We start from the raw sequence: 22,730 nt of genomic DNA, 5'->3' as shown, positions 1-22,730 counted from the left end.
AAAGGATTTTGAATCTTTGGTTTCTCGATCATTAGATATGAACTGGAGGGAACACACACACACACAACTTCAAACCATCTCAGTTCCTTGATTTTAATAAAGGATCTGTTACGAGCTGCCTGAGACGCACAGATCCAACGTAAGAGATGGACCAAGACGAGAAGGAGGTGTGGGGGGATGTGAGGGTCCAGGCCGAAGCCCTCAGCCTCTGCATTAGCATACAGTGAAACTCGCGGCTTTTTTGACGGTTTACCGCGGTTGTTCAGTAGAGCCCTGGACCAGAACACTCTAGCAGTGGCGAGGGCTCCAATTAAATGCTTCTCTCAAAACCACATGCACATGACTGCATCTAGATACTGCAACGGTCATTGTGCTCCACGACAACAAGAACGTCGGACGCAATCGATGTGTGGAATGTGCGGCACTAACAGGCCATGTCTCTATAAAAGCGAAACAATGGGACGTGGACGCCACGCATGTGATTTGTAGGTGGAGAAGTTCCAGTGAGGCTTTAAACAATGAGAATGGGCGTCAGGAGATGCATTTGTGTCCGGCATGGAGGTCATTCCGTGTCTGTTAGGCAGCATACATGCATACACAGCTCATAATCATGCTGATCACATCTGGTGTAAAAAAAAGCAGTAAAAAGCATGTAAAAAGCAGCAGCGGTGACGGATGCTCATGTACATTTACATTTAAGGCGTATCCAGAGGGACTTACAACGTGCTGCCATGTTCACTAGGACAATCTTTTTATTCACTCTGTTCTAGTTTCTATACCGAAGTCAAACAAGAAGACATCTACATCTTTACTCGAACTGCGCTGCACTTTTTACATTAAACTACATGAAACCAGTCACGCTTCGTCGCAATTAAACCGCGAGGGGGGAAAAGTTTTCCGTGGGCGGGGCCCGCGGCCCCGGCCCCGCCCCCTTCCCTCTCGGCCAATCGGCGTCCGGGCGCGAAGGACAACAAGGGCGGCGATTGGCCGAGGCGCGCCGGGTTTCCAGGCCGCCCCGCGCCGGAGGGGCGGCCTGGAAACCGAGGCGCGTTATCGCGCTGCGCGCCGCCGATTTCCGACCAGAACCGATCAGCGCCGAGCGGTTCGGCGGAGCGGGCTTCACTCGGGCTTTTTCACCCGTTTAATACCCGTTTTATACCCGTTTTATACCCGTTTAATACCCGTTTTATACCCGTTTTATACCGCTTTTCTGCGTTCTTCTGGGTCGCGCTGCGCGCCGCCGATTTCCGAGCGGAGCCGATCGGCGCCGAGCGACGTGCGGCTTTATTCTGTCTTTTACCCGTTTTCTACCTCTTTTTCACCTTTTTTCCTCGTCCTGGGTTCTTCTGGGTCGCGCTGGATCTGGTTTTAATCCTTTTTTTTTAACGTCGGACATTCAGCCGCCCGGACGTGATTTTAATACCCGCCTCAGAATAAACTTGAACGGAGCGCTTTTTTTTTTTTTATTACTAACTCCCGACCTCGAATGTCTCTTTTCCACCCGCGGGGACGTGGTGGCTCCAGAACCCCGCGGACGAAGCGGACTAATCCCGAGGAATAAAGTCGCCTCCTTGTCGCCGAACTCCTGTTTCCTTCGGACGATTTTTCAAAAAGTGCGCTTTTTGTCCCCGGAAATGGCCGCGCTGCTGCTGTCCCTGCTGTCCCTGCTGTCCCCCGCCCTGGGACAGTACCACGGGGAGAAGGGCATCTCCGTGCCGGAGCACGGCTTCTGCCAGCCCATCTCCATCCCGCTCTGCACGGACATCGCCTACAACCAGACCATCATGCCCAACCTGCTGGGCCACACCAACCAGGAGGACGCGGGCCTGGAGGTGCACCAGTTCTACCCGCTGGTGAAGGTGCAGTGCTCCATGGACCTCAAGTTCTTCCTGTGCTCCATGTACGCCCCGGTGTGCACCGTGCTGGAGCAGGCCATCCCGCCGTGCCGCTCGCTGTGCGAGAGGGCCCGGCAGGGCTGCGAGGCCCTCATGAACAAGTTCGGCTTCCAGTGGCCCGAGCGGCTGCGCTGCGAGAACTTCCCGGTGCACGGGGCGGGCGAGATCTGCGTGGGGCAGAACACGTCGGACCCCGGCGGGCCCACGCCGGACCCCACGCCCCGCGCGCCCGCCCCCGTCACCCCGGCCGGCGCGCCCCGCCACGGCCACCAGTTCACCTGCCCGCTGCAGCTGGCCGTGCCCGCCTACCTCAACTACTACTTCCTTGGGGCCAAGGACTGCGGCGCGCCCTGCGAGGCCGCCAAGCCCAACGGCCTGATGTACTTCCGGGAGGAGGAGGTGAAGTTCGGCCGCCTCTGGGTGGGCGTCTGGTCCGTGCTGTGCTGCGTCAGCACCCTGTTCACCGTGCTCACCTACCTGGTGGACATGCGGCGCTTCCGCTACCCGGAGAGGCCCATCATCTTCCTGTCCGGCTGCTACTTCATGGTGGCCGTGGCGTACGCCGCCGGCTTCTTCCTGGAGGACCGGGTGGTGTGCGTGGGCAAGTTCAGCGACGACGGCTACGACACGGTGGCGCAGGGCACCAAGAAGGAGGGCTGCACCATCCTCTTCATGGTCCTCTACTTCTTCGGCATGGCCAGCTCCATCTGGTGGGTCATCCTGTCCCTCACCTGGTTCCTGTCCGCCGGCATGAAGTGGGGCCACGAGGCCATCGAGGCCAACTCGCAGTACTTCCACCTGGCGGCGTGGGCCGTGCCGGCGGTGAAGACCATCACCATCCTGGCCATGGGCCAGGTGGACGGGGACGTCCTGACCGGCGTCTGCTACGTGGGCATCTACAGCGTGGACGCCCTGCGCGGCTTCGTCCTGGCGCCGCTCTTCGTCTACCTCTTCATCGGCACCTCCTTCCTGCTGGCCGGCTTCGTGTCGCTCTTCCGCATCCGGACCATCATGAAGCACGACGGCACCAAGACGGAGAAGCTGGAGAAGCTGATGGTGCGCATCGGCGTGTTCAGCGTGCTCTACACCGTGCCCGCCACCATCGTCATCGCCTGCCACTTCTACGAGCAGGCCTTCCGGCCGCAGTGGGAGCGGACGTGGCACATGCAGACCTGCAAGCGCTTCGCCGTGCCGTGCCCGGCGCACAACTTCGCGCCCGTGTCCCCGGACTTCACCGTCTTCATGATCAAGTACCTGATGACCATGATCGTGGGCATCACCTCCGGCTTCTGGATCTGGTCGGGCAAGACGCTGCAGTCGTGGCGCCGCTTCTACCAGCGGCTGAGCGGCGGCGGCCAGGGGGAGACCACCGTGTGAGGGACGCCGGGACGAGGACACTGCGGAACGGTCCCGGTGGATGTACCGCGAGGGGGCCGTACACTCTCCACGTGCCTCACCGCCACCCGCCGACAATCACGCCTCCTCTCTCTCTCTCTCTTTAACCATCCGGATGGGTGTCGCCCACGGGCGCGGCTGTGGAGATTTATGCAAAGCAACACATCTCTGTAAATAATCACGTTTCTCAAAGAATTATATGTATTTATGAAAATAATCTTGCTGTTTTTTGTTTTTTTTTACTCCTCCTTTTCGGTTGTTTTTTAACGCGGTAAGAGACCATTTGTACATGTACAGCGTCGCTGAATAAAAACAATTAGATTTTTACAATATTCCGCTTGTCTTCTTCAGTGCGGGAGCCTGGTGCATTGTGGGAGTTGGTTCGATGCTGACGCGCAGTCCAATCCGATCATAAAAGCTATTTTAAAGCGTTCCAAGAAGTCCCCCCGACGGAGACACGTGGACACGGGCCACGCCGAACGTCTCCAACGTTCTATAAATCAGCCGCGCTGTATTTTAAGCGTATTTTTGGCAATTGCTATTTGGACATATTAGTTTTCAGTCGAGAGTTTTTGCGAAACGAACCCTGAAGGAAGAGTTTCCTGCGACACTGGCGCCACCTACTGGCACGTAGCGTCGATACACAACTCGTCCCAGTTCAGGCCTGACGTTGTGCGTCGAATCGCTCCGTTCTCCAACGTACAGTACAGGGACGCCTGATACCCGCATGCAAATTCTACTGCGTTTGATCAAAAGATCCAGGAAAAGGGCCGGGGAAATCGTCTCAGACCCCCTCACGCCCTGGACACAGACCAGGAAGAGCCATGTCCCTCCTAAACAGCTGAAACTGTCCCACTGCGAGTCACCCTCAACGTTGATTTTTTTATAAGATTTTTGATCTATTATATTGTACTGCACGTTGTTCATCTATACACACTTACAGACATGTACATTCATACATGTATTTATATTCAGTATATATAAATATAAACATATTCCACACACGTCCTCACACACTGCCGTTCTTCTTGTCTTCTTCTACTTGAGAGACACCATCTACCGGAGTCTAATTCCTCGTATGCGTGTGCACGTACTTGGCCAATAAACACAATTCTGATTCTGGCCTCAGCTGAACTGTTCAGTTTACAAGCCTTCATTAGTAGAAATCGTGAAGACACAGTGGGACAGTGTCCACGCCGCTCGTAATCCGTTTTTAAATCTCCACCCGCCGGTCCGGCTCATTAAAAGCAGCTTATTCTCCGTTGCAGGTCAGGGGCGGGGCCAGAGCCACGAATAGCAATTAACTTGGGTTCTCAGATGTTCCGCCGTTTATAACAAAGGGAACCGGGCTTCTACAACGTTCGCCGTTCGGTGGCTGATATTAGTCGTTTCTCCTGGTTGCCACTCAGGTGACCAGGACCCGTTCGTTCGTTGTGCATGAAAATGTGGGGAGCCGGGACCGAGACCGAGCCGAGACCGAGCCGAGACCGAGCCGGGACCGAGCCGAGACCGAGCCGAGACCGAGCCGAGACCGAGCCGAGACCGAGACCGAGCCGAGACCGAGCCGAGACCGAGCCGAGACCGAGCCGGGACCGAGACCGAGCCGAGACCGAGACCGAGCCGGGACCAAGCCGAGACCGAGCCGGGACCGAGCCGAGACCGAGCCGGGACCAAGCTGAGACCGAGCCGGGACCGAGCCGAGACCGAGCCGAGACCGAGCCGAGACCGAGCCGGCCGGGACAGTAGAAGGAACCTCCCCGGACGGAGGTCTACCAGGGTTAAAGTCGGCCCACAACGCCAGGCCTAGCAGGACCTGGGGGGCGGCAGCTGCTGCAACCAAGGAAACGAGCAAACACCGGGCCGAGCGAGAAGCGCGGTGAGAGCTTAGCAACAGCCGAGCACAGCAAACGCAGATATTTGCCACGCCGGACGCGTCCCTGTCCTGCCGGCGAATACGACGGGAGAATGTGTTTTATTGCCGCACGCCGCTCCGGTCACGTGAGGTAAAGCCGCGGCGCGCTCTGTGTGGAGTGTCTTCACCATCGACTGAAAGTTAGTACAGAGTTTGTCAAGTTCGTCTTGCACTGCACTGTAAGTTACGCCGCGAAGCATTTTGGCTCAGTTGTGTATTTACCACCAAAAATGACAACGGAAGACGAAAAGAAAAGAGTTTGTTTACCTTCTGAAACAAATGTCTCGTAGAAGGTTGTAAAAATGTCGTAACTGAAGATGAACTTCTATTGGCGAATCGGTAGGTCGACACGGAACACGGTAAGAATGGGATCGTAATTACGAAACCACAGGTCTTCAGGCGAGGCGCCGGGCGCGGCCGGGCGGATGTGAGGCGAAGGCCATGAAGGAGCCGCCGCTGTCTCTGCTGAGCCGGGGGTACGGCCGGGTGGCGCCGGCGGAAGATGGAGGTCCGAGTGGTCGGGTGGAGGTGTTCTACGAGGCTCAGGTAACCCAAGGAGCGACACCGTTCAGGATTACAATTCAAACGATGAAAGATCGTTTTCAAACCTCAAATCCTTCCCCAACACACATTAAAAAGTTGAAAAACGTTGTTCTCTACAGAGTCTGTACAGTCTACTGGATTATTCAGAGGTTTGAATAATATTGTGTGTGTTACTGGGATTTTACGAATATAATTACAATATAATTACAATATAATTACAATTTAATTATAATTACGAGTCTGTACTCATAATTAATTACAAACTTGAAAAACGTTGTTCTCTATAGAGTCTGTGCAGCCTACTGGATTATTCAGAGGTTTGAATAATATTGTGTGTGTTATTGGGATTTTATGAATATAATTTTTCGTGACCCCAGTAGGGCCGAACGGCGCCTCAGAACCGAACCGAGACCCCCAGACATCCTGCCGTCTGTTAGCAATAGTGCGTCGTCAGAACCACGTGACGGTAACCCACCTATTTCAGCGACGGCCACTCTTGCGCCCCCACGGAAGCCGTGGAAAACAGCGGGTTCCAGAGCAAAGGCCGCGTTGGGCCCAAACGTGCCACCCTCCACGTCCAATCACATCGCGCCGATGGCCCTGTATGATAGTCATGCTAGCCAATCAGAAGTGTCCCGTGTTAAAGCCACGCCCACAAGCAACTCACATTTCAATGTACGGTTACGCCACAGTTTTTCAGTGAATGATCGTAAAAATGACACCATTCAGCCCTACAGCCCAGTTTACTCGATGCAAACAGAAGAAATATCACTACAAATCAGATTTTATTCTTTTAAATACGTTACGAGGGACGGATTTGCACCAGGGGGCACAAAAAAGAATTTGTGGCCTAGCGGTTAAGGAAGCGGCCCCGTAATCAGAAGGGTGATGGGATAAATGCAGAAGACAAATTTCACCGTGTGCACCATGTGCTGTGCTGCTGTGTATCACATGTGACAATCACTTCACTTTATTTATTATTAAAAGGTCAGTGCGGCGGAACTGATGGCGGCGTCTTAGCGTTGACCGTTTATTGCTAATTGGACGCATGTGTACGGAACGGCCAGACTCCACCCCGCTTACTAATTACCGCGGTCCGGAGCTCCGGATTCGGTTACAGTAACCCCGCGCGTTTGAAGCTCGTGGAAAAACGTGGATTTGGCTCTGCGGCCCCCCCGGCCCCCCCGTTTTCCACGATCACAGCGACGCCTGCTTCCTCTGCAGGATTACTTCGACCGGAGGGCCCGGCTCCGCCTGTCCAGGAGCGGCCGGATGCTGGGGGGGGCGGAGCCGGCACCCCCCAAGACCTACAGCACCAGGAGAGGGCCGCTCGTCCTGTTCTCCCAAGACATGGCCCTGTCCTCCGGCCAATCAGGGGCCAGCGACGAGAGGCGGCTCCGCCTGCACCCCCTGGGGGACCTGACGCGAGTCCTTTTATCTCGCGGTGAAAAGCAGGTAAAAAAAAAACAACCCCACAAAGTTCAGCCACGAGATTTGAATTACTGACCACAAAGCGACAAATTAAATCAGCTGGAGAATTCGCGAATGTGACACCACTGGACTCCGGGGTCGCCCGGGCAACAACGCGCCAAACACGCAGACCCCCCCCCTCCAAAAAAAAACCCCAAAGCTGCTGCTGTGTTTCCATTTCAAAAGTCCATTACAACGTCATAACGTCACGACCGCAGAAGCTTCAGTCAGATGAGACGAAAACAGGAGCAGGCGAAGTTAAATCAGGGGGCCACGTTTTGGGGTGTATTATATATACGGCCTGTATTAGTCGCGGCAGCAGGACGCCGGCGGAAACCCCACACTCGGCGCGTATCGCGTTCCCTCTTTCGGGCTACAGTGGGGTCTTTGTGCGCGGCTCCTGCCAAGGTCAAGGTCCCCTCATTCCGCCGCCCGTAAATCACGGCCCGGCTCCTTCCTTTACGACTTTCTACAGGGACCCCGCTTTAGGCTGGGGTCACGGAGGGGGCGGGGCCTGGGGAAGAACAGCCTTTTGAAAGAGAGTCGTGGTCCAGGTGACGTCCCCGGGGGGACATGGCGGGCTGGGCTGTTCATTAACTCCTCCCCCGCCGCGGCCTCAGCCCGGGCTCTCCGGCTGCACCTGCGTTGGGCAGATAAGCGCCGAGTGCGGGCCGATTTCCCAGCATTCCACGCCACGCCGTCCGTACCCACCGTCCTCTCGCCAGACAGGAGTGCAGATTAGCAGCGGCGGAGACGCAGTGCAGGGGCACGTGGTGGCCTAGAGGTCAACCAGCCGACCCCCCAAGTTATCGCCGAGACACAGAGCGCGAAGGGCGGGCGGGCGTGCCGCGTGAAGATAAATTTCAGGCCGGGCCGTCCACAATGGTAGCACAGCCGCGGCCTCCCATCCGCCCAACCCTTCGTGGGGCTGTGGTGACCTAGCGGTTCAGGAAGCGGCCCCGTAATCACAAGGTTGCCGGTTCGAATCCCGATCCGCCAAGGTGCCACTGAGCAAAGCGCCGTCCCCACACACTGCTCCCCGGGCGCCTGTCATGGTGCCCACTGCTCACTCAGGGTGATGGGGTAAATGCAGAGGACAAATTTCACTGTGTGCACCGTGTGCTGTGCTGCCGTGTATCACATGTGACAATCACTTCACTTGAAGGCGGAGTTCAAATAAACATCAGCAGCGGCGCTGAGATAAGAAACGGACTAGAAGAAAGAGGCCTTGTCAGCGTATACAGGCGCACGCTGAATACTGAAGTTAAAGTCATCTGAACAAAAGCTCAAAAATGTCAACATGGTGGTCATTTCATTCAAAAAGGTGCAGTTTCAACCTGATGTTGGACTTTAATGTAAGATGACTCCATTTTGATATGCCATAATCATTATAATTAAGGTGTGATGAATAACACATTTATTATTAAATTATAAGCATCACATGTAAATTCTAAAAGCATCATGAAATTCTAACGTTTAGATGATTCGTCTTGTGTTTGACTATCTAAGCTCATTTTTTGTAGGGTGTATTGTAGGGTGGCGGAACACTTCCAACACAGTAGTAACACTGATCATCTATTATTATAAAGTGGGTCCAACCAGATGTGCAATGTATGAGTACCATTCAAGTAAAATGGGTGGGTAGTAGCCTAGTGTGTAACACACTCGCCTAATGAACTTACTACAGGACACTTAACCCTGAGTGTCTCCAGGGGGGGACTGTCCCTGTAACTACCGACTGTAAGTCGCTCTGGATAAGAGCGTCTGGTAAATGCTGTAAATGTAAAAGTCATGGGTGTCCATGGGAACGAGCGTTGGTGCTGTCTATTTCCTAGCTGAGAGAAGGCGGGAGCACCAACAGCCGCCACCCGCTGCTCCACCTGAGCACCAGCCGGAGTCCCCAGGAACGGTGGAGCCAATGCCACCCACCCGGTGAGAACCCAGGTCCCATATACACATGTATAACTCCACATGTGTTCATTCATAGTTCTGATGCCTTCAGTGAGAATCTACCAACATAAATGGTCATGAAGATAAAGAAAACACGTTGAATGAGAAGGTGTCCAGACTTTTGAACAATTCCTGAAGATGAATTTGAGCTCGCTGAATAATATTACTTGACTTTTTTTTTTCTTCCATAGTCGTGCATATTAAATTGTCTCTAGATCGCATGTTTTCAGTAGAATTTTATACAAAGAACACAGGTCTCAATGTAGATGGGACGTGAACATGTGGCTTCGCTCTTCTGCCTGCAGAGAATGAAGAGGAGGGTCCCTCAACCTCTCAAAGCCACCCTCTCCACCCAACCTCCTTACGGTACCGGTCTCGCCTCCTCCCCTCCCCCAGGCCCGACCGCACCACCCACATCTACCTTCCACCAATCCCAGCTAGAGCAGCAACTCACAGGCCTACAGGTACTTCATGTCTTCATGTCATGTCTCCTGATGTCTTCATAAAGCTGGAACCATGTAATGCATCTAATGGATCCAAACAGTTTGAGGCAAAACGTGGTTCCAGCCCAGAACTGGGCTTCTTCCATGACTTCTTTTTCCATCCCTCCATGCACTGGGCGTGGTGGAGGCTGATTTAGGGATTTATCTGGGTCAACCTAGGCAGACGTATCCATGTATAACCCGGCAACTCCACAGCCACCTTCTGGAGCTTCACATTTCACTTCATCACAGGGCATCATGTCAACAAACTGACGGATATTTCTGCGCTCATTTGATTACAGACTTCAAAATGAGCTCGGAGACAGGTGTTCCAGATGATCCACAACCAACAAAACCCACGAAAAGAGAGCAGCTGAGAATAGTGGTACAGACACCGCAAGTTCCCATGAGCCCTTTCACCAAGCTGAAGTCTGAAAAACAGGAGGAAAACGCTGGAATGATGGAAGACCGCTCCCAGGACACGGTAACTCCCTCCACGCGGCTTCGTTACCACTACAAAGAGTGTATTTCCATGAGCTATCCCCTGCTGAAGGGTCACAGAGTCAACTCAGGGTCAGCTGAAGGTCTTCCAGGAAGATGATGATGAATCAGCCATTGTTCAATGATCTGTTGATGTCACACCAATCTTTCGGACCGCGAGTGGCCCTTTAAAGATCACTTTTTCTGTATTTTCTAACACAGTCTCTGCCACCTTTGATCGGCTCTTCAGAGCCCACGTGGGGTCATGAGAAACTCAGTCTGAAGACAGCCCACGTAGATTCTTCATGGACGAACAGCCGTCCCGCTAACATCAGCTTCTATGGGGGTCACATGGTTGGAAACCATCTAAGGAACAGTAGCCAATCCTGTAAGTCCATACAAAGCCTACTTCTACTTGTTCCTTATCTTTTACCTGAATATGCACTTTGAAACCACCAGCAAGGCCGGGTGGACCTAAACACAGCGGGTGCAGAGAGGAGGCAGTGTCAGAAGCCAGCCTGTCCATCCTGCATCTTCCTCCCATCCACAGAGGGGCAGTGGTGAGCTCAGGTTACGAGGACCACACCTGTGCAGTAAGTCTAATTTTCATTCAGATCTCGTGTAGACCAGCCTGGCAGTCTGACAAAAATGACAATTATGGTGTAACTGTAACAGAAAACAGCTGACCACGCCCACCACCTGCCCTCCGTTCCCGAAGAGGCGCTAATCACAGGCGAAAAAGGTCCCCAACGTCCTTGGACCCCACACACACCAGAGGTATCAACAGAGAGACCAGCGGCAACGTCAGACACACCAGTTGCACCTCTACCAAGAGGAACATTGCAAAGAGCAGAAGCGTCAGTAGATGCACCTGCAACAGCTGAGAGACCAAAAGATGTTGGGTGCAGCAAGATGTTCTTATTGCTTTCTGAACAACAAGAGGATGAGACCCAAGAGTTGAAAAGTAGGTTCATCTCAGATTATGAATGGTTTTTTTTTAGAACTAAGACCAGGCATCCGGTTTATTCAGGTGGTTTCCGTGGCAGCCACGCTAAAGAGAGGCTAAAAGAACTGAACCGGCCAAAGGAGGAACGGGAGGTTGGAGACCTCGGCTTTAGACTCGTCGGGTTTAACTACGACCACGTCATTCTTCTGGAGCCGGGAGAAGGTGAAGTCTCCATATTCCAAGTCATGTTCTGTGCCATGACTTTATTGATCCCAGAGAGAAGAGAGATTCTCAAATGCAGAGAGGGGTGGAGCTGTCCTCATGGTGGTTGGAATCTCATTCCACCATCTAGGTCCCACAGAGCGTAAGTACGGTCAGCAATGCCAGATGACGTGCTCCTCGTTTGGGTTCCTGGGTTCATTTTGTGATTGGCTGTTTGGTCCCTGTGTACCACCCATATGGGGCGGAGTCACTGTGATTTAACAGTGAGATGTGAAACAATTAGTTGCCCCGGTGAAACCGTCACCCTTGGCGAGCAGTGGGCACCATGACAGGCGCCCGGGGACGGTGTGTGGGGACGGTACCTTACATTTACATTTACATTTACAGCATTTATCACATGTCCTTATCCAGAGCGACTTAGTTCAGTAGTTACAGGGACAGTCCCCCCCTGGAGCAACTTAGGGTTAAGTGTCTTGCTCAGGGACACACTGGTAGTAAGTGGGATTTGAACCTGGGTCTTCTGGTTCATAGGCGAGTGTGTTATGTCATAGGCGAGTGTGTGGCCCCTGGTAGATGGAAGGTTCGAGTAAACATCCACCTTAAATTCACACAATAAATACTCTGGCTCAATAAATCCATTGAATTTACAGATTATGTAGAAATGTACATGAACATAAACACACACCCCGGTTGGAATGGAACAGATGGGCATCATTATTCTCTGTCCCATGTCATGACCAGCTCATCTGCAGTTGTGGACCTGAGCGTGAATCAGGCCTGAGCGTGAGGGTCCCTGCTGGGACTCGGATTTAGAAGAAGTGGCCTGAAGCTCCTTCTTTTCTTGTAGAACACCCCTCTTCGCTGGTCGCCCTGCCCCCACTGGTCGGGCGGAAGGGTCCGGGAAAGCAGAGCTCGATGGCCATCTACAGACAGGACCCGCACGAGCCCAGTGAGGGCAGCCAATCAGAGCCCAGCATTGTGCGTGGTAGCCTTCCATTGGAGCTTCGAGGTACTGGACTGGTCTCCTCTCTTTCTTTACGTGACGTGTTTTGTCTGAATGTGGCTCACGAATTTGGACTTTCGCTGTTAATGAGGCACAGACCAGCAGAGGACCACCTGACTGATGTAACAGGACTGACCTCCCCCGCTCAACCCCCATCCCAGTCCTCCTTCCCCTGCCCTTCATTCATCCTGTGTGTTCGCCATCTTTCTCAGAATGGCGGGAGGGCAGAGCCCTGGGCTGCCTGGTCCTGGGCCCCGACGGTGAAATCCTCCAGCTGTCCCTGTGGGACTCCACAGCTGCTGACCAGGACCACCCAGTGCTGCGTGATGTCACACGGGACCACGGTGAGGGGGTCTTTCTTCACACAGGTCACCATGGCAATGACCAGGGCGTTAGGGATTTAAACCCGCCCCCAAATGAATGTGTAGTGTGGGTGGTTTGCAAAACCCAATCCTAATCAGAAACTAAACCCACATTTTATATTTTTTAATAAATAAGCAATATAATAAGTCACCTCACCTCAGAAATCACCTCACCATCACCCTTGGTGAGCAGTGGGCACCATGACAGGCACCCCGAGAGCAGTGTATGGGGACGGGTCCTTCATCAAGGGGACCTCAGTGGCATTTCAGGACCTTCCATTTTACGGGTCCGCTTCCTAACCCGCCATAAAGAGGATTTATGAAATTGTGAAGGTTTCCTCTCAGCCAATCAGAATGGCTCAACCAACCAGACACAAATGTAGTGCCTTATGTAGCGTGTCAAATCTCTTTTGTTCTGTTTCGTTCTTGAAGGTCTTCCCGTCAATCTGGAGGTGCTGCCATCAGATGGAGATTTGGACGAAATGTGGACCGTCCTGCTGCACGCAGAGACCACAGATCCACGGTGTGAGTAAAGTGTAGTCAGAACATTCAGAAGTTTCAGCAAGTCCTTCCTCAAAAAACTATAATTGACGACCTGAACAGCGATACAAATAAATGTAGTCACATTAACATACAGATAAAAATAAAATGCTGAAAATTCTCTTTTTCTGCTCAGATTTGATGGCAAATTCATCGTCTTTCGAAGAACGAATAAAACAGGCCCCGGCACTGGCTGGACGTACGTGAACACCCCCACCGCTCTCGGCACATCTGGTAGCGTTTAGAGTGATGGGTCGGTGGGGTACCCAGCTCGGGGAACCCGAGACGCCCCAGGCACCACCCCCTACCCCCGCCACATCTCCTGATCCCCTCCGTGCATCTCTGTTCCTCACTCCCCGCACTCAAAAACTTTATCCCTGCTGTACACCGTACAGTAACTAATGTAAATAATAAAAGTGTGTGTGTGTGTGTGTGTGTGTATACACACACACACACACACACACACTTACACAAGCTTTAATCTAGAGTAAAGATTGTACTCTGGTGCTCCATAATCCAGGCCTACAGTCAAACAAAAACGTTCTAAATAAAGAAGACTTACTTTCCAGTAGAATGCAATAAAGTAAATTAAAGAAGTCACTGAATAGTTCTACTAACTGAAATTAACAGCGGCTCCGCCCCTGTTACAAGCTCACATTTACATTTACAGCATTTACCAGACGCCCTTATCCAGAGCGACTCACAGTCAGTAGTTACAGGGACAGTCCCCCCCTGGAGACGCTCAGGGTTAAGTGTCCTGCTCAGGGACACGATGGTAATAAGTGGGGTTCGAACCTGGGACTTTGTGGTCTTCTGGTCCAGATGTTAGTGTCTCGCCCACTAGGCAACTACCACACAGGTACCAGACATCTTAAAATGAACTCAACAACCCACACGAGGAGCAGGAGTCATGAAAAGGACTCTGACCAACACCTTCACCCTTAAAAAACACATTTTTCACACATTTTTCCATATTTAGAAGCCATGGGCACCACATTACAAACTTAGGTCCATATTTGTCTTCTTCATCTCGATGGGTGTTACGGGCTTTATTGTCATTGTACAGTTTAATGGCTAATTTTACAGACTTAAATTTTACTTTAGCCAAATTTTACTTTTTTTTTACTTTTTTACTACCAGTAAACAGAAGCTGCACGGTTTCTACCGTGGCCTAAACACACGGTTCTGCTGTCATCTGGTCTTAGTTTTGGGTAAAATGGCTTTTATGAGATTTCATGAATACAAATATGAACTCACAAAACCCATCTTTCCCGAACGCTCCCTCGTGGAATAGAAGCACCTTCTCCGGGTTTGGGATCTGCCCGGGTGGTGGGTACCCCAACAATGCACCTGCATCTCTGCTGGTCGTGAACAGCAGCAGACAGGATGCAGCTTTATTGTAAGGGTGTAACGTATGTGTGCCGGTAACCATGTATACGCTCCCAGCAGACCCCATTACTGCTCTGCAATATTAATATGCAAAATTCGTTAATGTGTGCTTCTGAACATCAGCTGGATTTGTACATTTTGCTCTGATGGGAACATTTGCTTGGAAACGTAGTTAGAATTTGGTTCTAACAATGGCTCCTGTTGGTGTGTGTGTGTGTGTCTGGAGATCCGTTGCAGCTGATAGGAGGGAACGGGTTACGCGTCTCCCCGCGAAAGCGAATCTGGAGTAAAGTGCAGCTCGGCCCTCCTGAGAGAAATCCGCTCCTTCTCTCCGGTTCACACACCCTCTCTGCTCTCGTCTTGCTTTTTCCCTCTTTCATTTTCTCCCAAATCCCCAGCCACACCTCCCCTCCGCCCAACCTTCTCACCCCGACTTCAAAGCGCCCTGGAATCCATTACTGAGGCGCAGACTTGCCAGAAAATAAACCGAGCTTCAGTCGCGGTGGAGGACGTGACGTGGGGGGTGTAGGCGTCTGGACCAGAGCTGATCTCGCACACACATCACAGGTGTGAGCAGGAAAACAACTGGTAACACACACACACACACACACACACGTGTTTCACGCCGTCGGACTCTGAAATCCAACCCGGCCACATTTCACTGCGAGCTTCACTCGTCCCTCAGCGCCCGACTCTCTTTACCGTCCACTTGTGTGAAGTCTCTGGCCTCCAGCTAGCCAGCTGCTCAGAGGTCTGTCATCCTGGTCCTGCCCCCTAGTGGACAGTGAAGGGACGGAGGACGGAGGATGGCCTGTAACAGTTTCAACACTCTCTGTTTAGGTGAAAACTCCCCCTGGAAGCCTGAAGTTGCCCCCAACAAAGCAGAAACATCTCATTTCACGCCGGTTCCACCTGTATGTGCTGCAGTTCCACATCTCTACAGATCCCTTTTTGCACAGAAATGCTGGAGAAACACCAGATAATGTCCTACCTCGTATTTAACTTGTACAGAAGATCGTCTTGTCCCACCATGGGCGAACCAACAGGACAACGGCAACATGTTCAAAAAGCCCAAACTGCCGCCAAGAACAACCTGCAGAGAGCCTCTGAGGAGCAGCTTCATGGTAATCAGGTGAGACCCGGAGAGAGCTGCAGCCGTTCATCTGGAGAAAGATTATAAATCATATATATATATATGATTATATATGATAATCATATATATATATAAATCATATATATATATATACACACACCCAGATAAATAAATAAATGTTGGATGTATATGGGGTATATAATGGGTGCTGCGTATGTTGGGTGTGTGTTGGGTATGTTGGGGGTATGTTGGATGTATGTTGGGTGTGTTGGGAATATGATGGGCGTTGGTATGTTGGATGTATAGGGAGTATATGATGGTGTATGTTGGCTGTATGTGGGGTGTATGAGGGGTGTTGGGTATGTTGGGTGTGTGTTGGGTGTATGTTGGATGTATTTGGGGTATATGATGGGTGCTGCGTATGTTGCATGTATTTTGGGTATGATGGGTGTATGTTGGGTGTATGTTGGGTGTATGTGGGTGTATGAGGGGTGTTGGGTGTGTTGGGTGTATGTTGGATGTATATGGGGTATATGATGGGTGCTGCGTATGTTGCATGTATTTTGGGTATGTTGGGTGTGTGTGGGTGTATGTTGGATGTATATGGGGTATATGATGGGTGTATGTTGGGTGTATATGGGGTATATGATGGGTGTATGTTGGGTGTGTCTGAGGGGTGTTGGGTATGTGGGTGTGTGTTGGGTGTATGTTGGATGTATATGGGGTATATGATGGGTGTTGTTGTTGTATATGGGGTATATGATGGGTGTATGTTGGGTGTATGTGGGGTATATGATGGGTGCTGCGTATGTTGCATGTTTTGGGTATGATGGGTGTATGTTGGGTGTATGTTGGGCGTATGATGGGTGTTGGGTATGTTGGGTGTGTTGGGTGTATGTTGGATGTATGTTGGGTGAATGTTGGGCGTATGATGGGTGTTGGGTATGTTGGGTGTGTGTTGGGTATGTCAGGTGTATGATTTGTATATGTTGGTTGTACAATGGTGTATCAGACAATGGATTTTGATTCAACCTTCTTTTTCTCCCCTCAGGTTCCATCCCATAATGATGTTCAGACAGCTGAGACCAGTTTACTGGATCTAACCTGGACAGATGACACGCTGTCCACTAGTCCAGGTGTGCAGCAGAGCTTCAAATATAAACCAGCATGGGGAACACGTTGCTCTGTTCTCCTCTGTTCTCTTCCTCAGAGGAGCTTCAGCTTAACGTCCTGCAGAGGAAGGATGGTAACGGGTCCATAGAGATCCCCCCCGTGCTGGCAAGGAAACCAGAGCCACAGCCCAGTGGCCCCAAACCCCCAGGTTCAGCAGAGGTGCCAGTGAGAGTGAAAACCGGCCCACAATCCACCGCAGGATCTCCGAGGCACTCTGAGTGAGCGTTCCGTGTTTTGTTCAATTCAGTCCTCTCCATTCCAGCGTCTTCTTCATAATAATATTCCACAAATGTTTACTACAGATGCCCTTTTATGTACAATTTGCTGGAAGTTCTTTCCACTCCATGAGGCCTCACATCCTCATTTAAAAAAAGGTATTGAATGTTAGAAATATGGAATGAAAACACTGGAATGCTGGTCAGAACATGGTCAGATGTCCTCATAAACCGACCAGGGACCCATTAAAAGAGTTTTTGGAATATAGGTTATATTACCAGTTCAGTTGCATCGGCTTCCCGGGCAGCTGTGATTCAGGAACGTCCGGCTGTGTCATGGTAACCATGTCTGGACGCCTCGTACGTAAGAGGCGGGGCTCATATTTCCTCTGATTGAGCCCTGCTCGTCTTTCCTGGTTCCCTGTTTCCAAAACCTTCCTTGGAATTTCGTTCCCAGCGCTCCAGCTGCTCCTGGGATGGGATTTGAATTTTTCCAGCGATCAACAGTAAGATGATACGTACGGAGGACGCTGGGATTCCACATTCATGCTGAAATGATGTGCTTGTTTTGGAATATGGGTCAAATGATCTCCTGCTGTCCGACCTCGAGCAGAGGTCAAAGTGCATGTCTCCGTGGGCCTCATTAATGTCCCCTGTAATTGTTGTTTTCATTCCCCCACTCAATGCGTCCAGTCCCCTTCCTCTCACAGAGTTTATTCTTTCAACAGGAAATCCAAGCAGGGTGTAGAGACCGAGAGAACCCCAAGAAATCGTGGGGGTTCCACCAAACAGGAGGCCAGAGAACATGGAGATGGCACGGTGCAGAAGACAGGAGGGAGGCGGGGTGAGGTTGAAAAGAAAGGAGGAGCCCGGAGAAGAGAAGAAACAGTCAGGCTCGAGGAGAGAGAAAAGAAAAGACAGACAGGAAAGCGAGGAACATGAAGGGCCTGGACCATAACGATGACGAGGGAAATTGGAGGAGATCAAGGGACTGAAGATACCAGAGCACCTGGCAAAGAGGTATTTGAAAGGTCCTTCCTAAAAGGTTGTAAGGAAGCTCCGATTTCTCCTCTATATGGGCTGATAACTGTACAGAACGGTTACTCATGGTTACCCATCCTGAAGGTCTCTGTCTTCTAGAAAGAAAGAAGGATAAAAGGAGGGAGAGAACAACAGAAGCAGGAGAGTTCATCGAAGGGCATGGGTGCTGCGATGAGGAACAGAAAGAAAAAGAACCGAGATCGGGCCAAGTTCGTTGTGGGTGAGTGTCTGAGGCCACAAGAGGCTTCTGGGTAATTAAGCATGTTCTCATACGGATTACCTCTTTTCCACAGGGAAGCCCCGCCCCCAACAGGAAATTAGGGAAATTAGACAGGAAACTCACCAGCTGGAAGTAGCTGAACAGACGACTCACGAGGAAGATGGGGAACTGATGGCGGGACAGAATGAAGAGGTTGAAGAAGAGGAGGACGGTGAAGAAGAATGGATGTGTCCACCATCCGATGACATCGCTGAGGTAGAGGGGAGCAGCCAACCACAGAGTGGGCGACCCTCGTCCCACGTCCTCACCTCACCCCGCAGCTCTGACTACAACTTCGACCACCGATCGGCATCATCGTCGCGAGGTCAAAGTTCACACAGGCTGAGCTCATTAACAGAGGCCACACCCCCTTGCCCCACTCCCGCCTCTCTACAACCGTCCACTCCGAGCTTAGCTGCGCTGACGAGTGAAAGGCGGACACCAAAGCCTGTCAAATCGGAGACGAGCAGCGTGAGCTGTCACATGACCAGCAGGAGGTCTGACCAGCAGCGTGCAGAGGTCATTCTACACACCATCACACACACACACACACACACACACACACACACCAGCCAGCGTTTAATAAGCAAATACAATTGGAAATGTTGCCAGGTTTTGTCTGTTTTACATGTTTTAATAGTTTTTTGAAGAAGAGACTTCAAATAATATCCTCATTATTTCTAAATAATACTTTTTATTTATTGCACCTTTCAAGATATCTGAAAATACAATAACTGTGTTACACAATCAATAAAAGCAACAATAAAATTAACAAAAAAAAATAACAATCAAGTCTTCATAAAATCAGCATAAAACAAAATTACATAGAAAGGAAACTACAAATCATTCCTCATATGAATTTTGTTTTAATGTTTTAATCATTTTATATCATTTCCTAATTATTTAATAGTGTTTTATTAAAGGTCCCCTGACATGAAAATGGACTTCAGACACAGTATTAGCGGTACAAAAAAAAAAGATTCATAATACGGGACCTTTAATCCACCTGCACATCCAGGTTAATAAATCTGAGGACGCCACCCGGCAGCGGGAGCTGCGGGCGGAGAAGGCGGAGCACCGGCGCCAGGAGGTGGAGCGGAGGAGGAGGGAGAAAGAGGAGGAGAGGCTGAGGCAGCAGGAGAAGGAGGAGCGGGAGGAGAGGGTGCAGGAGGAGCTGCAGGAGGAGAGGAAGCAGAGAGCCGAACAGGCCAGGTCAGAGTGGACCACGCCCGTCCAAACAGAGAGCCATTAAAACACTAAAAACCGTATTTACGTTTGCGCCATTTACCACACGCCCTTATCCAGAGCGACTGACAATCAGTAGTTACAGGGACAGTCCCCCCCCTGGACACACTCAGGGTTAAGTGTCTTGCTGAGGGACAAGTTGGGTGAAAGTGAAGTGATTGTCATTGTGAGACACTGCAGCGCAGCACGCGGTGACATGGTGTGAAACGTGTCCTCTGTATTTAACCATCACCCTCGGTGAGCAGTGGGCACCATGACAGGCGCCCGGGGAGCAGCGTGTGGGGACGGGACCTTCATCAAGGGGACCTCAGTGGCACCTTGGCGGTTCTGGATTCGAACCCGGACCCCTTCCTTAACCGCTAGGCCTCCACCGGCCCTGTTTGAAACTGGGTCCACCAGTACTACCAGTTTGGAAACATGAAACCTCAACCTTTCAACAATTAATGAGGCGCCACGTGAACGTGGTGGACGGGGACAAGGAGGAAAACACGGGCCAAGTCAAAATGCACGAAAGTGTGTTTATTTACAGTGCGGGACGTGATATGTACCTTACCATACACCCCTCAACCAAATACACACCTCGCACTGCACCTGGTATACTCCGAGCCTCCAGTACTGCTCGCCTGGTCCCTCCATCTCTGAAGGTAAAAGGAAGACGCTCATCTAGACTCTTCTCCGTCTTGGCCCCTCGGTGGTGGAATGAACTTCCAGCTCAGTCACTGAGCACCTTCACACGGCAGCTCAAGACCTTCCTCTTTAGAGAATATTTAGATGAACTTGGAACCTTCTTCTGGTCTGACTTCTGTATAGAAACTAGAACAGAGTGAATAAAAAGATTGTATTCATAGTTGGGGGTCCTAGTGAACCAGAACTGATCACTTCATCCATGGTGACATGGAAGCACGTTGTAAGTCACTCTGGATACGGGCGTCTGGTAAATGGCGTAAAATGTAAATGTACATGTACACTAACAGAGGGGGAATCCACACACACACACACACAACACACACACACACACACACCGGCCTCTCCAGAAAGTGGGGGTTCAGCGCTCGGCCGGCTCCCCCTGCTGGAGGAAACGCGCGGGTTTCATTTAATCTGTCCTTCAGGCTCCGGAAGCTGCAGGACGAGGAGGAGCGTTGGGGGGCGAGGAGGAAGCGAGGGAGAGGAGGAGGGCGGAGGAGGCGGAGAAGGAGAAAGAGAGGAGGAGGCAGGAGGAGAAGAGGAGGCAGAGGAGCGCCTCCTCCGTCTCAGGCAGGAGGAAGAGCAGCGCAGGGCAGGTGAGAACTGACACCCCACAAGCGTCCAGAAGTCTGACCTTTCCCCGTTAATAAGCGCTTCGCCGTGGTAACACACGTGTCCAGCCGAGCAGGAGCGCCAGCGGGTGAGGAGCAGCAGAGGCGCGAGGAGGAGCTGAGGCGGCTGGTGGAGATGGAGGAGGACGAGAGGACGGAGTATCTTCTCCGCCTCCAGGAGGAGGACGAGCGGAGGAGGACAGAGGAGGAGGAGAGGCGGAGGCGGCAGGAGGACGCGCTGCGGATGGCGAGGGAGGAGGCGCGGCTGCAGATGGAGAGGTTCAGCAGGTGCTCCAGATCTTCTGGTCCACACCCATCCAGCAGCCCTACATTTTACAGCATTTACCAGACGTCCTTATCCAGAGCGCCTTACAGTCAGTAGTTACAGGGACAGTCCCCCCCCTGGGGACACTCAGGGTTACAGTCAGTAGTTACAGGGACAGTCCCCCCCCCTGGGGACACTCAGGGTTACAGTCAGTAGTTACAGGGACAGTCCCCCCTGGAGACACTCAGGGTTACAGTCAGTAGTTATAGGGACAGTCCCCCCCTGGAGACACTCAGGGTTACAGTCAGTAGTTACAGGGACAGTCCCCCCTGGAGACACTCAAGGTTACAGTCAGTTACAGGGACAGTCTCCCCCTGGAGACACTCAAGGTTACAGTCAGTAGTTACAGGGACAGTCCCCCCCCTGGGGACACTCAGGGTTACAGTCAGTAGTTACAGGGACAGTCCCCCCCCCCCTGGGGACACTCAGGGTTACAGTCAGTAGTTACAGGGACAGTCCCCCCCTGGAGACACTCAGGGTTACAGTCAGTAGTTACAGGGACAGTCCCCCCCTGGGGACACTCAGGGTTACAGTCAGTAGTTACAGGGACAGTCCCCCCCCTGGAGACACTCAAGGTTACAGTCAGTAGTTACAGGGACAGTCCCCCCCTGGAGACACTCAGGGTTACAGTCAGTTACAGGGACAGTCCCCCCCTGGAGACACTCAAGGTTACAGTCAGTAGTTACAGGGACAGTCCCCCCCTGGAGACACTCAGGGTTACAGTCAGTTACAGGGACAGTCCCCCCCTGGAGACACTCAGGGTTACAGTCAGTAGTTACAGGGACAGTCCCCCCCTGGAGACACTCAAGGTTACAGTCAGTTACAGGGACAGTCCCCCCCTGGGGACACTCAGGGTTACAGTCAGTAGTTACAGGGACAGTCCCCCCTGGAGACACTCAGGGTTAAGTTACTAGTTATTTTGCTAATGCTAAATCAAGCAAAAGCTGCATCTACCCTGATCACCACTGCAGGGGGACGAAGATCCGGAGAAGAGCGACTGGATGAATTTGTGTTTTATGCACAAGAACCAAAGTGTGAAATATTAATATCTGTGCAGATTTTAAATGTCCGTAACTTCTCGTCCCTCTCGGCACGCAGGGAAAAAGTGGCTCTGGAGCAGCGGCTGCGGTTCCGGCGGGGTCTTCTGCTGGAGGCCGGGGGGCTTGAGCAGTCCCAGGACGTGTCCAGGCTGGGTCTTCTCGTACTTCGCCCTGCTCCAGCTGCTGGGCCTTACGGAGGAACCGGGCAGCTGGTGTCCCATCATCTGACTGGACCGACTGGGCCTGATTCGCCACCCTGGAGTCCTAACAGTGTTACAGCTAGAGAGCCAAAAAGCAGAGACGTCCATTCGCTCAAATCACTTTGTTTAGAAGTTTGTGTAGAAGCTACAGATCCACCCAGAAACGGACCCTCCAAGCCATGGTCTGGACCTGAAGATCCAGCAGGCTGTTCACCCGATAAGGAAAGTGGCATTCGGGGTGTGGCCTAAAAACCC

At 51.8% G+C, this 22,730-nt stretch overlaps 2 protein-coding genes and 1 long non-coding RNA gene across 3 annotated transcripts; all 3 read left to right on the top strand.

Moving 5' to 3' along the window:
* The first annotated feature begins 1,039 nt into the window (after positions 1 to 1,039).
* Positions 1,040 to 3,622, top strand: LOC114776112 (frizzled-7-like). Its single transcript, XM_028966724.1, has one exon. It carries the CDS (start codon positions 1,635 to 1,637, stop codon positions 3,270 to 3,272), a length of 1,638 nt encoding a protein of 545 aa, XP_028822557.1. The 5' UTR covers positions 1,040 to 1,634; the 3' UTR covers positions 3,273 to 3,622.
* A 12,034-nt stretch (positions 3,623 to 15,656) lies between these two features.
* LOC114776110 (uncharacterized) lies at positions 15,657 to 17,918 on the top strand. Its single transcript, XR_003745364.1, has 4 exons — positions 15,657 to 15,721; positions 16,734 to 16,818; positions 16,893 to 17,073; positions 17,799 to 17,918. It is a non-coding gene; the product is annotated as an uncharacterized LOC114776110 (long non-coding RNA).
* A 112-nt stretch (positions 17,919 to 18,030) lies between these two features.
* LOC114776111 (trichohyalin-like) lies at positions 18,031 to 22,436 on the top strand (the record flags this gene model as incomplete). The annotated part of the gene is made up of 6 exons (XM_028966723.1): positions 18,031 to 18,090; positions 18,211 to 18,331; positions 18,405 to 18,889; positions 19,389 to 19,582; positions 20,980 to 21,198; positions 22,334 to 22,436. Coding segments are annotated over exons 1-6 (1,182 nt in total), but the record flags the coding sequence as incomplete, so codon positions are not given.
* Between the last annotated feature and the right edge of the window lie 294 nt (positions 22,437 to 22,730).

This window comes from Denticeps clupeoides, unplaced genomic scaffold (genome assembly GCF_900700375.1).
Source record: "Denticeps clupeoides unplaced genomic scaffold, fDenClu1.1, whole genome shotgun sequence".
Classification (NCBI taxonomy): domain Eukaryota; kingdom Metazoa; phylum Chordata; class Actinopteri; order Clupeiformes; family Denticipitidae; genus Denticeps; species Denticeps clupeoides.
This window is presented reverse-complemented; position numbering and strand designations above follow the sequence as displayed.